This window comes from Gekko japonicus, unplaced genomic scaffold (genome assembly GCF_001447785.1).
Source record: "Gekko japonicus isolate JY-2015 unplaced genomic scaffold, Gekko_japonicus_V1.1 scaffold416, whole genome shotgun sequence".
NCBI classification, from domain to species: Eukaryota; Metazoa; Chordata; class Lepidosauria; order Squamata; family Gekkonidae; genus Gekko; species Gekko japonicus.
Window position 1 is genome coordinate 912,146 of NW_015172564.1, and position 12,969 is coordinate 925,114.

At 55.6% G+C, this 12,969-nt stretch overlaps 1 protein-coding gene across 1 annotated transcript in view; it reads left to right on the forward strand.

Annotated features, from left to right (window-relative positions):
- Positions 1-8,512, forward strand: part of CRYBB1 (crystallin beta B1) — a 10,295-nt gene extending 1,783 nt beyond the window's left edge. Inside the window, exons 2-7 of the mRNA XM_015421275.1 lie at positions 245-386; positions 1,037-1,169; positions 1,437-1,569; positions 6,438-6,570; positions 6,993-7,138; positions 8,208-8,512. Of these exons, the coding sequence (XP_015276761.1) occupies positions 245-386; positions 1,037-1,169; positions 1,437-1,569; positions 6,438-6,570; positions 6,993-7,138; positions 8,208-8,388 (868 nt within the window). The 3' untranslated portion in view covers positions 8,389-8,512. The remainder of the gene's footprint in view (positions 1-244; positions 387-1,036; positions 1,170-1,436; positions 1,570-6,437; positions 6,571-6,992; positions 7,139-8,207) is intronic.
- The last annotated feature ends 4,457 nt before the right edge of the window (positions 8,513-12,969 follow it).

Consider the following 12,969-nt stretch of genomic DNA (forward strand, 5'->3'; position numbering starts at 1 on the left):
CTCCTCCTCCTCCTCCTCCTCCTCCTCCTCCTCTTCTTCTTCTCATCTGTGCTGAAAATGTTCCAGGATCGTGTGCAGACACTGGAGAAGAGGCCCAGGCCGCCTGGGAGAGAGCTCGCTCAGCATGGGGGAAGAGAGAGTTATGGGGCTGGTGGGGGCGGGGGTGCTGTTCAGAATGCACTGGCCGGTGGTGCCCCGAAGGTGTCTCTGTTCACCCCTAACCCTGTACACGTTGCAATTTCAGGCCTCCGCTGGACACCGCCATGTCTGAAAGCACAACAGCCGCCCTGCCCGACCATGGCACCCAGGGGACGGCTCAAGGCAGCCCTCCCCCATCCACCGATTCCCACGGCCTGGCTCAGGAGACCTCCAGGGAGCCTTTCCGGGTAAGGCAGTCCCAGGCGGGGGGGGGGAGGGGGCTCGGCAGAGGCCACGGGTAGCCCTGGAGCCAGGCAGGGGCTTAAGTGCTGCAAAGGAGCAAGGCTGGCCCTGTCCCCTGGGGTTTCTGGGGCCCCGGTGAAAGCCCAGGATGGGGTCCCAGGATCACTGCCACCCCCACCCTGGCCCCCGGCCAGGGTCAAGCGAGAGAGGCGGCCCTCGCCCCATGCAGGGTGGCCAAGAGCCACTGCTGGAGCCCCAGACAGGCGGGCCAGAGCGGCATCAGCGCCTGGATCTTCTTCTTCTATGGTTGGTCATGCACACACACACACACACACCCCGTAGGCTGCCCCTGATGCCCACTGGCTGAGACCACCCCTGCTCTCCCCAGAGATTGCAGCACAGGTTCAGTGGTGGAGGGGCAGCCGCCGCCGGGTGCAGCCAAGCTGGTGCAAGAAAAGGTCTGTGGGAGGAGGAGTGGAGGAGCGGAGCAGGCAGCGGGGAAACCTCACCCAGAGGCAGTGGCCCCACATTTCTACACAGCTGCATTCTGCCAGCATCGAATGTGTGGACTAGACATGGGGGAAGGCACCTTCTACAAGCCCTGGCCTGCCCTCTGCGTGCAAACAACTGGCTCAGGCCCGCCCTTTGTCCGCAGGCCCAGGGCCGTCGTTTGGTCCGAGGTGTTCCGCGGGACTGCCGGCTCTTCGCCAACAGGAAGAAAAGCAAGAGCCACGCTTCCCTCGCCGAAATGGACGTGCACATTTTAAAACTGTCCCTGCCCTACCGTGGTGACCCTTGAAAGCTCAGCCAAAGGGTCGATTTGAAAATGGGCCGTCTGGACCGGGCTGTGGGCTCCTGGGAAAATCCACTCTGTCTTATTTCCTCCCTGCCTTCCTTACACCATAAATGAAATAAATAAAAAACGAAATGATGCTTTCCCTTCCAGGGCCCTTGTGAAGGGACATTTGTACGGCTGCCACCTCTGTGCCCTTGTGGGGAATCTTCGGGTGCCACAGCGGCTTTCCCCTTTCCTCACTGGGGACCCCTGTGATGTGGCTTCTCCTTCCAGATCCTTGTGTTTGACCAGGAGAACTTCCAGGGCCAGCAGAAGGAGTTCACACGGGAGTGCCTGAACCTGGGAGACCACGGCTTCGACCGAGTGCGCAGCATCATTGTGGCCACGGGACCGTAAGTGGTGTTCAGTGGGGGGGGGGCAGGAGGAGCAGGGCTTCAGGCTGCCTGCGTATTCCTGGAAATTCCACAGAGAGATTTCAGCTCTCGCCCTTGAGCCTAAAAGCCCCCTCCCCTCCCCGCACAAAACAAGACTCCTATTAGATATCTCTGGGACTCTGGCATTCGTTCAGATCATACATCCTCCAAGCATGCTCTGAGTGGCAGGCCAAGGGTCAAGGCAGAGCACCTGCTTGGCATGCAGAAGGTACCAGGTTCAGTCTCCAGTGTTTCTGGGGGAACCAAAAGACCTTTCTCTGCCCCTGAGACCCTGGAGAGCTGCTGCCACTCAGAGTAGGCAACACCGGCCTCGGTGGACTCAGCAGAAGGCCGCTTCAGGAACAAGGCGGCTTCCCGTCCTCCTTGTTGACCCAGCCATTCGGATGCCTTGTGCTGCTGCGGCCCTTTGTTGGATTCTCTGTTCTCTCTTGCTCCGCATGGCAAGACTAGATCTAATGGGTGGAAATTACAAGGGAGTCGATATATTGGCTAAATATCCTGACTCAGAGTGGTTGAGCCGTGGAACAGACTGCCTCGAGAGGTGGTGGAGGCTCCTTCGCTGGACGTTTCCAAGCGGAGGCTGGACGGCCATCTTTTGGGTATGTTGCAGGGCTATCTTTCGGCTGTGCTCCTGCAGAGTGCAGGGGGTTGGACTAGATGACCTGCAAGGTCCCTTCCAATTCTAACATTCTATGATTCTATGACTTGGCCCTGCCAGGGAACCATGAGAAAAGCCGCAGAGCACTCAAGGCTCTAAAGCAGCCGAGCCGGGGCTGGGTGTGGCCGCAGACTTGCAAAGTTACACGGAGGAGCCAGCAGTCAGTTCTAATACTAGCAGACAACTTTTATTAGAGGAAATACATGCTGGAGAGGGCAGGTAAGAGAGAGGGATAGATCACCTACTCTGACTAGATAGTGCTGGATGCTGGGTGCAGGTCCAGCCTCCAGAGTGCAAGATGGAGAGATGAGGCGCCTTCTTTTCCATGTGCGGAAGAGAGAAGAGTGAGAGAGCCGAAACAGAGGAAATTCCCCCTCAGAGTAGCACCCTACTTCAGAGGAAGGGATCAGGTAGCAGGAAGGAAAGGATTCTCTGTGTGTCCTGCCCCCTCTGTCTGTCTGAACTCTTTGGTGCCATTTCGCAAGTCTGAGATGGGAAACAGTGCAAAACCCTCCACTTCTAACGCCCTTCATGCCCAGTCAGCAGAGAGGTCAGCCTTCGGTTTGCTCCTTTGTTCAGTAAGAACATAAGAATGTCAGAGATGCCCATGCTGGATCAGGCCAGTGGCCCATCCAGTCCAACACTCTGTGTCACACAGTGGCCAGAAATACCAGGGGCCATCAGGAGGTCCATCAGTGGGGCCAGGACATTAGAAGCCCTCCCACTGTTGACCCCCCCCCCCAAGCACCAAGAAGACAGAGCATCACTTGCCCCAGAGCCCCTATCTGTAAAGGTAAAGGTTCCCTTGCTCGAAAGCCAGTCGAATCCGACTCTAGGGTTGCGGTGCTCATCTCCGTTTCAAAGCCGAAGAGCCAGCGCTGTCCAAAGATGTTTTCGTGGTCATGTGGCCAGCATGACTAAACACCAAGGCGCACGGAACACTGTTACCTTCCCACCGAAGCGGTACCTATTTATCTACTTGCAATTTCTTGCTTTTGAACTGCTAGGTTGGCAGGAGCTGGAACTAGAGACGGGAGCTCACTCCGTCATGCGGCACCCTGAGTCTCGAACTGCTGAACTACCGACCTTCCACGGCCTGCAGTTCAGCGTCTTAACCACTTGAGCCACTGCAGCACCAAGATGACAGAGCATCACTTGCCCCAGAGTCCCTATCTATACCTTGTGGCTAATAGCCACTGATGGACCTCTGCTCCAGATGCTTATCTAATTCCCTTTTGAAGCCGTCCATGCTTGTAACCGCCACCACCTCCTGTGGCAGTGATATGATATTGGAGGCTGGAAGGGGCAGGTTTTGCAGAGGAGGGGGACTTCTGTGGAGTATTATGCTGTAGACTCCACCTTCCAAAAAACCCATATGTGCTTCAGGGGAACTGGTCTGTCCAGTATGGAGATCTGCTGTGATTCTGGGAGATTTCCAGGTCCCTCCTGGAGGCTGGTAACCTTTGCTTCCACGGCAGTGGGGATCTGAGCTTGGGCCTCCCCCTAAAACCAGAGGACTCCTCAAAGGAAGTCTCCTAAGGTGGCTGCGATGGGTGTGCCCAGGCCCTTCTTGCAAGTGCAGCGGAGGCACCCTGGAGGAGGAGGCCACGAGGGCTTGGGAGTAGCCAGACACAGCAGCTGCACCAGCGGCCAAGGAGCGCAGACAGCTCGGTTGCTGCAGCCAGGGAGGGACGGATGTCCTTCTGCCCAGGGCTGTGCGGTGGGAACTCCCTGGCCAGAGTTCTGCCCTGGAGGGCCGGCGGAGCCGCAGCACTCGGAGGAGGCGCATCCTTCCCCAGCCAGCCAGGCAGCAGAGGCACTACGCAAGTCTGGGCCAGAGGGAATGGCGAAGGAGGGGCCCCCACAAGTGGCTCGCCTGCCAACCGCTTCAGAGCCCATGCCTGGTCTCTGGACATCTGCTAGTGTTGAATACATGGAACTGCCCAATACCGAATCAGACCCCCCCCCCCTTGGTCCATCAAGGTCAGCATTGGCTACTCAGACGGGCAGCGGTTCTCCGAGGTCTCAGGCAGAGAAAGGTCTTCCACAGCACCTCCTGCCTGGTCCTTCACAGGAGATGCCAGAGATTGAACCTGGGACCTTCTGGGTGCCAAGCAGAGGCTCTGCCGCTGAGCCCCACTGTTCTGCCTGCAAGGGACTTCTTCTTGTAAAGGAGCCATCTGACACAATGCCCAGAGTGGAGCTGTCCAAACAGGTTTCTGCATGACGGAACCAACCCTGTACACTGGCCCTTCTCCACCTCTAGGGTGTCAAAGGGATAGCCATGTTACTCATCTGTAGCAAAATAAAAGTCGAGTGGCACCTGATACAGACTATGAGATACCTGACAAACTAAGTGGGCTGTGACCCACATAAGCTCATACCAAAATATCAGCTGTTGGTCTTTTGTTGTTGTTGCTCAGTCGCGTAGTTGAGTCCAACTCTTCGTGACCCCATGGACCACATCTGTCTTCCACCGTCCTCTGAAGTTGGCTCAACTTCATGTTCGTTGCATCTAAGACACTGTCTAACCATCTCATCCTTTGCAGTCCCCTTCTTCTTTGACCTTCAATCTTTCCCAGCATCAGGGTCTTCTTCTCCAGTGAGGGCTCCCTTCTCATTTGGTGGCCAAAGTATTTGAGCTTCAGTTTCATTATCTGGCCTTCAAGGGAACAGTCAGGGTTGATTTCTTTGAGGACTGACTGATTTGATCTCCTTGCAGTCCAGGGGGGACTCTCAAGAGCCTTCTCTTTAGGGGCTTCAGGGGCTCTCTGTCCCGGGCCCCAACCATTCACAGCTGCAGGGACTTGACCACACAGGATATCCAGTCCCAAATGGCTGCCTAAGCACAACGATAGCACAGTTCTCGAAGGACACGTGGATGCAGCCGCCTGCCCCTGCAACACAAGACGAGAGAAGGAGAGAGACTGGCCAACACTTTACTCCAGAGGCAGTGCCCGGAGCAAGGCACGACTCCAGCCTGCCCCTGCCTGGACACCTCCGCTCTCTCTGGGGTAGCCTCTCCTCCTGACTCCAGGGGCTTCTGGGAAGCAGCTCTGGTCACTCAAGGAGGAAGATGCACACAGCACGCTCTCGGAGGCACACTTCCCGTCTTCCAAGACTTCGTGCCCCAGAACTGGAAACACGTTCTCTGGAACTACCCTGGCTGCAGCAGGAGAAGTCGCCCTTTGACTTCCTGGAAGCACCCGGAGGCCTGGTCTCAGAGGGTCATGTGCTGTGTGTGTCCAGACCTCCCGGTAAGCAGAAATCTGAAACCCTGGCAATGGTTCGTGCCCAAGATTGGCTCCGTCCTCTCTGTCCTCTGACCTCCTGGCCTTTGAGCAGCCCCATCTCAACAGAAGAGTCTGTTCCATCCTTATCTTCCATGACAGCGTGTCATGCATTCCTTTTCTCCCTGGAAGGAATGCAGGATGTGCTATGCACAAGGACAGGATTGATGAGCTGTCGATTTGGGACTTCCAATTCCTGAGTTTTGCTCTGACCCACCAGCTCTGCATGCTGTGTGTATGAAGGGGTCATTTCGTGGAAAAAGAGGTGCAGGACCTCATTAGCATAACTTATTTGCATATGCCACACCCCCTGACATCACCGGAAGTGTGTCAGAAGGCAACACCCACTGCTCAGTCTCCACTGGACTGTTTTGGATTGATAGCTATGGGGGACGGGATGTGCAGATCTGCCCTCACAGAGGAGGGAGAGCTTGTACCTGAATAAAACTTGGTCTTAAAGGTGCCACTGGACTGTTTTGGATGGTTAGCTATGGAGGGGGGGGGAAGAAATGCGCGGATCTGCCCTCACAGAGGATGAAGAGCTTGTACCTGAAGGCAGGCCGGGGTGGGACCCCTGTGTGTATGTCTGCTTGCTCTTTGACTGCCAGCACCAGTGGCCATTGTTATGAAAGCTGCCTGTTTCATCAGCCTGTGGCCTTGATGGGCGGGGGGGGGGGAGGCGGGGGATTTTAGCCGATTTTAAAGGCTTCCAAATCAACAAAGCCCTTCAGCTGGAAACAACAAGTGGTGTCCCTTGGCCTGCTAAACAGACCCAGCGTGGAGCCCCCTGCTTCCCGTGCCTCAGGGGCCCCCCCCACCTTTCTCTGGGCAGTCTTCCCTGTGGCCGCCTGCTTGAGTGTTCTCCTCCCTTTCCTCAGCTGGGTGGCCTTTGAGCAGTCCAACTTGCGTGGTGAGATGTTTGTCTTGGAGAAGGGCGAGTTCCCACGGTGGGACACCTGGTCCAGCAGCTCCTGCAGCGACCGCCTGCGCTCCCTGCGGCCCGTCAGGATGGTGAGTCTGCAGCAGTGGCCTCCTCCTCCTCCTCCTCCTCCCTCTTGCTCCGTCTCAACTGCCAGGGCTTTCCCTAGGGGGAACCCCGCCCCCCCAAGGACACAGTGCTGCAGTCCCTGGAGGTCACAGCCCAGGGCTGAGGCTCCCCCTTCGCCTCAGCGAGGCCTCGCAGTCTGTCCCCAGCAAATGACCCACCTCTCCCATGGAAGGCTCTCTGGCCTTTCTCAGCCTCTCTCCCCCCCAGGAGAACGGGTGCTCAGTGGAGCCGACCACGACAGCCAGAGGGCCTGGTGCTCTGACTGGGCACAAGATCCCAGAAGGCCCTTTCTGAGTGCAGCCGGGCAGTCCTTGCAGGGCACACACACACACACACCCATGCACAAGCACTGAGACCTTTTGCCCGTCTCCGTCTGTCCCTCCAGCACGAGGCCCAGGAGCAGAAGATCCTCCTCTTTGAGAGGGCCAGCTACAAAGGCAACAAGATGGAAGTTCAGGACAGCGACATGCCGAGTCTGTGGGTGCACGGCTTCTGCGGCCACGTCGGGAGCGTGAAGGTGCCCAGTGGAACGTAAGCCTGTGCCTGGAGTGCCGTCTCCTCCCTCTGGGTCCCCTGCTCTCTCCTTTCTGGACTCCGCAAACCCGGGCGGCAGCCGGGAAGGCGGCGGGGGGGGGGAGTCTGCCCGGTGTGTCTCTGCTCCTCCTCCTCCTCGGAGGGGGGTGGTTTTCATTCCATAGGACCTTGGAAACGGGTTCTGGGGCCAGCTGTCTACCCCCCCTCCCATTCCAAACAGGATCCTTGGGTGGATTTTTAGAAGCAGCCAGTGTTCCCTCTAAGCTGAGTGAGTGTGAGCCAGCTCACAGTTTTTTAGCCTCCAGCTCACACATTTTTGTCTTCGCTCAGGAAGGAGGGCTCCAGAGCAAACTAATTTTTATGCAGTAGCCAAATCACTCGCTCAAAACTTCAGTGCCGGTAGCTCACAAAGTGGAAGTTTTGCTCACAAGACTCCACAGCTTAGAGGGAACATTGGAAGCAGCTGCCCTGAACATTAGCAGCCAGTCAGAAGAGCGCCTGCTCACCCTCCCCGTCTTCCGAGGGCACCCTCCATCCAAGACGAAAGGTCGTCCTCCTGGTTGGGGGTTCAGGCATGGTCCCGTCCAGCGCGAGCTGTGCTAAGCCAGCGCTCTCTAGGTGTGAGTCAACCAAGACTACTGAGGAGAGCTTAAATCGTCTTTATTTAACTCCACATGCATTCAGAAGATCATTTACTCACAATTGTCCAGATAGCTGGGTGGAAAGTTACATCTTGTGATCTAGGTTAGTTGAATAGCCGCGGTGAGAAAGAGATGGGCTTCCCCTCTCCTTGCAGTAAGGGTTGATAGACAAAGAAACGGAAAAGAACAATAAAACTCCTATCTTTGCGCCTCTGAGCTCAGGAAATTGCTCTTAATGAGCCAGTCAGAGGGAAGCTTCTGGGACCCCTAACTGTGAACTACAATTCCCAGAGTGCAACAAGTCTTAAAGATACAGCGCAGTTTCACTAAACTACAGGTAACACTGACTGGGGGCAGCCCAGGCATGCTCCCTTGCGCCACACCCTGCCCGTCTGACGTGGATGTCTTCTGTGCTTCCTCTGCAGCTGGGTGGGCTACCAGTACCCTGGCTACCGGGGCTGCCAGTATCTCTTTGAGCGAGGAGACTTTGGGCACTGGAACGAGTGGCTGGCCTTCCAGCCCCAGGTGCAGGCCGTCCGCCGTGTCCGGGACATGCGCTGGGGACCCAAAGACTACGCTCTCCCTCTTGAGAGCCCTCTCGGCTGAGCACGCTCCTCCTGCGGCCAATCAAGCTCTTGCGAGGGGGACGCAAGCATATCGGCAGACCCGCTGCTCACAAGACCATCACGGCGGCCCCCTGGCACTCCCCCAGGGCTCCTCAGCACGTGCCCCCCCCCCGCATGGTACTTTGGCAGATGAACTTCCTGTAGTGTTACACACTAAAGCTATAGAAGAGAGCGACAGCCTCTGGTTTCCCCCCTGTGGGATTTAGTTCTGATGTTATTTATTGAAAGGCTGGGTGAGGGGTGCTTTCGGGGGGGGGGAGAGCTGATTCTTGGATGGGGGAATGACCTGCAGAATGTACAGACCACTATTCCCCACCCCCCAACTTCTTCTGATTTGTCTATTAAAGTACCAAAGAGAAAAAGGAGGTCTTGTGTGGCTAGCAGCTATGATGACTAAATGGAACCTCCGTGCTCAGCGGCAGTCAGCCTCTGAATCTCAGTGCCAGGAGGCAACATCATCAGGGGAAGGCCTTGGCCTCAATGCCCTGTTGTTGGCCGTCCAGAGGAACTGGTTGGCCACAGGGTGAGACAGGAGGCTGGGCTACACAGGCCTTCACTGGTCTGATCCAGCACGGCTCCTCTGGTGTTCTAATGAAGGCCTCAGCCTCCCTGCCCTGTTGGTTGGCCCTCCAGAGGAACTGGTTGGCTCCTGTGTGAGACAGGATGCTGGACTACATAGACCACTGGTTAGATCCAGCAGGGCTTTTCTTATGTTCTAAATCAATAGGGAGAAGCACCGGTGGATGTTGTATGAGCTTTTCCAAACCCTCAGGGCCACCACAGGAAAGGCCCTGCTCCTCCTAGCGGTGGTTTAACCCACTTCCAAATGCTGGCATTCACAGCAGTACCAAACGCCCAGCATCCTGAAGATCTAGAAGGGGTATGTGTGCTGTCCCATCAGACCATCAACCTTAGAGGCCTCAGTTTCAGTTGCTGTTTTCTTTCATCTCTCTTTTTTGGTGTTGTGGTTAAGTGTGCGGACTCTAATCTGGGAGAACCGGGTTTGATTCCCTCTCCTCCTCCACTTGCACCTGCTAGATGACCTTGGGCAAGCCATAGTTTTCTCAGAGCTGTTCTCTCAAAGGGCAGTTCTCGAAAGAACTCTCTCAGCCCCACCTGGTGTGGGGAGAGGAAGGGAAAGGAGCTTGTAAGCCGCTCTGAGACTCCGAGTGAAGGGAGAGATATAAATCCAATCTCTTCTCTTCTTCTTTTTTGTCCAGAGGTAAACAGCCGTCCACTTTTCTGTCCGGGGGAGGGAACTTGAGAACATAAGGGAAGCCAATGTTGGATCAGGCCAATGGCCCACTGTTAGCCAAATTGCCTTAATTAATTAATAAGCTTGGGGAATTATGAATATTAAATGGAAATAGGCATAAAATATGGGACCATAACCCATTCCCAGAGCCCATGAATAGACGAGGAAGCTATGTTATTAGAATAACTCATTTCTTTACTAAATGTTCTTCAAGCATACAAATAACAATCAAGCATTCACACACACAATACAGAGCTAAGAATACAGAGCTGAAAGGACAGCAACGTTTGCATGAACAGGAATATCATTGGTGGGTAATACGTTTTTTTTTAATGTTTTTTTATTGAGGTGGGTAATACGTTACCTGCCCGATGAGACGATCATGCAGCGAAATATGAAACACACTAAAGGGGAAGGGATCATGAGTTGACCAGCAACACACGTGGACTGATTTCAAACCAGCCAAGAACATAGAATCATAGAATGTTAGAATTGGAAGGGACCTTGCAGGTCATCTAGTCCAACCCCCTGCACTCTGCAGGAGCATAGCCAAAAGATAGCCCTACATACCTACAACATACCCGAAAGATGGCCGTCCAGCCTCCGCTTGAAAACATCCAGCGAAGGAGCATCCACCACCTCCCGAGGCAGACTGTTCCACTGCTCAGCCACTCTTACAGTTAGGAAGTTTCTCCTGATATTTACCCGGTAATGACTCCCTTGTCATTTCCACCCATTAGACCTAGTCTTGCAATCCGGAGCAAGAGAGAAGAGATCCGCTCCATCTTCTACATCACAGCCCTTCAGATACTTGAAGACTGCAATCATGTCCCCTCTAAGCCTTCTCTTTCCCAGGCGAAACAGACCCAACTCTTTCAGCCTTTCCTCCTAAGACTTGGATTCCAACCCTCTCGCCATCCTGGTTGCCCTCTTCTGGACACGCTTGAGCTTGTCAACATCCTTCCTAAAATGTGGTGCCCAAAACTGGACATGGGACTCCAGGTGAGGCTTGACCATAGCAGAATAGAGTGGAACTACCGCCTCCCTTGATCTGGACACAATGCTTCTCTTAATGCATCCTAAAATTGCAGATTAACAGAACCAACAAGGTAGGATGGGGTTAGGAGCAGTGTTCCCTCTAAGCTGAGCTAGTGTGAGCCAGCTCACAGTTTGTTAGCCTCCGGCTCACACATTTTTGCCTTAGCTCAGGAAGGAGGCCTCCAAAAGAGCAAACTAATTTCTGCAGCAGCCAAATCGCTCGCTCACAGCTTTAATGCCAGGAGCTCACAAAGTAGAATTTTTTGCTCACCAGTCTCCACAGCTTAGAGGGAGCACTGGTGAGGAGAGGAAGAAGCAAGAGACTGAGCTCAGGGAGAGCCCACCTTAAATAGCCAAGTTGTGACCTGAGGCCATGGCTCATGTGGCCCCTGGTTCCCAAGAAGTCCTAAGCTCTGGATGGGGGCATAACGGGATTAATAGCTGGGCAATTGGAAATGGATGGTCGGCAGGGAGGGACACCTCTGAGCGAAGGAGCTGAGACAAAGGAGAGAGTGGAGAGAACCAGTCAGTAGCAGGTCTGGTGCTCCGCGTTAATGATCAGATGCTTGACAGCGGCTCTTATCTGGATGGGTAGCAGGAAGGCTTAATCGCTCCTATGGTCTTTAGCTGGGCACAGTCTTTTGTTTAGGCTGTCTTAGGAGGAAGAGGAACGTGATGCTTTCCAGGTGAAGCTAACACACAAGGAGAAGGGGGGGGGAATGCTGCATGATGGAGAAGAGATTCCCTCATGGCTCTCTCTGTCCTCTGCCAGAGCACGGCTTCTTCTCTGATCCGCTGCTGTCTCTGCGTGCACAGAGGCCAGGGCTGCTGGTCTGCATCCCAGTGCTTGGGGTGGGTGCAGAGGTGCAAAGGGGCAGGAGGTTTCTGTAGTCCCGGGTCCACATCTGGCTCGGCATACGTCTTAGCCACAAGGCTCCCCCTGGCCCCAGTGTACACTCCACGGTCCATAACGGGGGACTTATCTTAGGAACACAGCTCTGTCCATTGCCCTGGCACACCCTCCTCGCAGTCCAGCAAGGCAGTCGTATCTGAAGTGGCTGCAGGCCAACACCATCCAGTCGAACATACTACTCGGACTACTCATAAAACAGAGCACAATTGTGGGCAAATTTAGTCCTTGGGATGCTGTAAGCACAGGCTCCTCCCCCCCACCACCAAAAAACAACACCACCCTTGATTTTGACTGAGTCTTCCAGCACGGGTGCCTCTGAGCAGGTAGAGGATGTCTCTCTTTCCCCAGCGAGTCTCATCACAATGTGTTTCATGACAGTTCATGGAGGAGAGGTCTATCAGTAGCTGCTAGCCTTGGTGTTCAGAGGCAGTCAATCTGAATCCCGGAGCCATGAGGCAGCCTCAGAGGAAGGCCCCGGCCTCTCTGCCCTGTTACTGGTCGTCCAGAGGAACTGGCTGGCCCCTGTGTGAGACGGGAGGCTGGACTAGAGGGACCCTCCCTGGTCTGACCCAGCAGGGCTCTTCTGGTGTTCTAATGAAGGCCTCGGCCTCTCTGCCCTGTTCTTGGCCCTCCAGAGGGACTGGCTGGCCCCTGTGTGGGACGGGAGGCTGGACTGGAGGGACCCTCCCTGGTCTGACCCAGCAGGGCTCTTCTGGTGTTCTAATGAAGGCCTCGGCCTCTCTGCCCTGTTCTTGGCCCTCCAGAGGGACTGGCTGGCCCCTGTGTGGGACGGGAGGCTGGACTGGAGGGACCCTCCCTGGTCTGACCCAGCAGGGCTCTTCTGGTGTTCTAATGAAGGCCTCGGCCTCTCTGCCCTGTGCTTGGCCCTCCAGAGGGACTGGCTGGCCCCTGTGTGGGACGGGAGGCTGGACTGGAGGGACCCTCCCTGGTCTGACCCAGCAGGGCTCTTCTGGTATTCTTCTCAGGGGAAGGCCTCGGCCTCTCTGCCCTGTGCTTGGCCCTCCAGAGGGACTGGCTGGCCCCTGTGTGGGACGGGAGGCTGGACTGGAGGGACCCTCCCTGGTCTGACCCAGCAGGGCTCTTCTGGTATTCTTCTCAGGGGAAGGCCTCGGCCTCTCTGCCCTGTTGCTGGCCCTCCAGAGGAACTGGCTGGCCCCTGTGTGAGAGATGATGCCGGACTGGATGGACCCTCCCTGGTCTGACCCAGCAGGGCTCTTCTGGTATTCTTCTCAGGGGAAGGCCTCGGCCTCTCTGCCCTGTTGCTGGCCCTCCAGAGGAACTGGCTGGCCCCTGTGTGAGACGGGAGGCTGGACTGGATGGACCCTCCCTGGTCT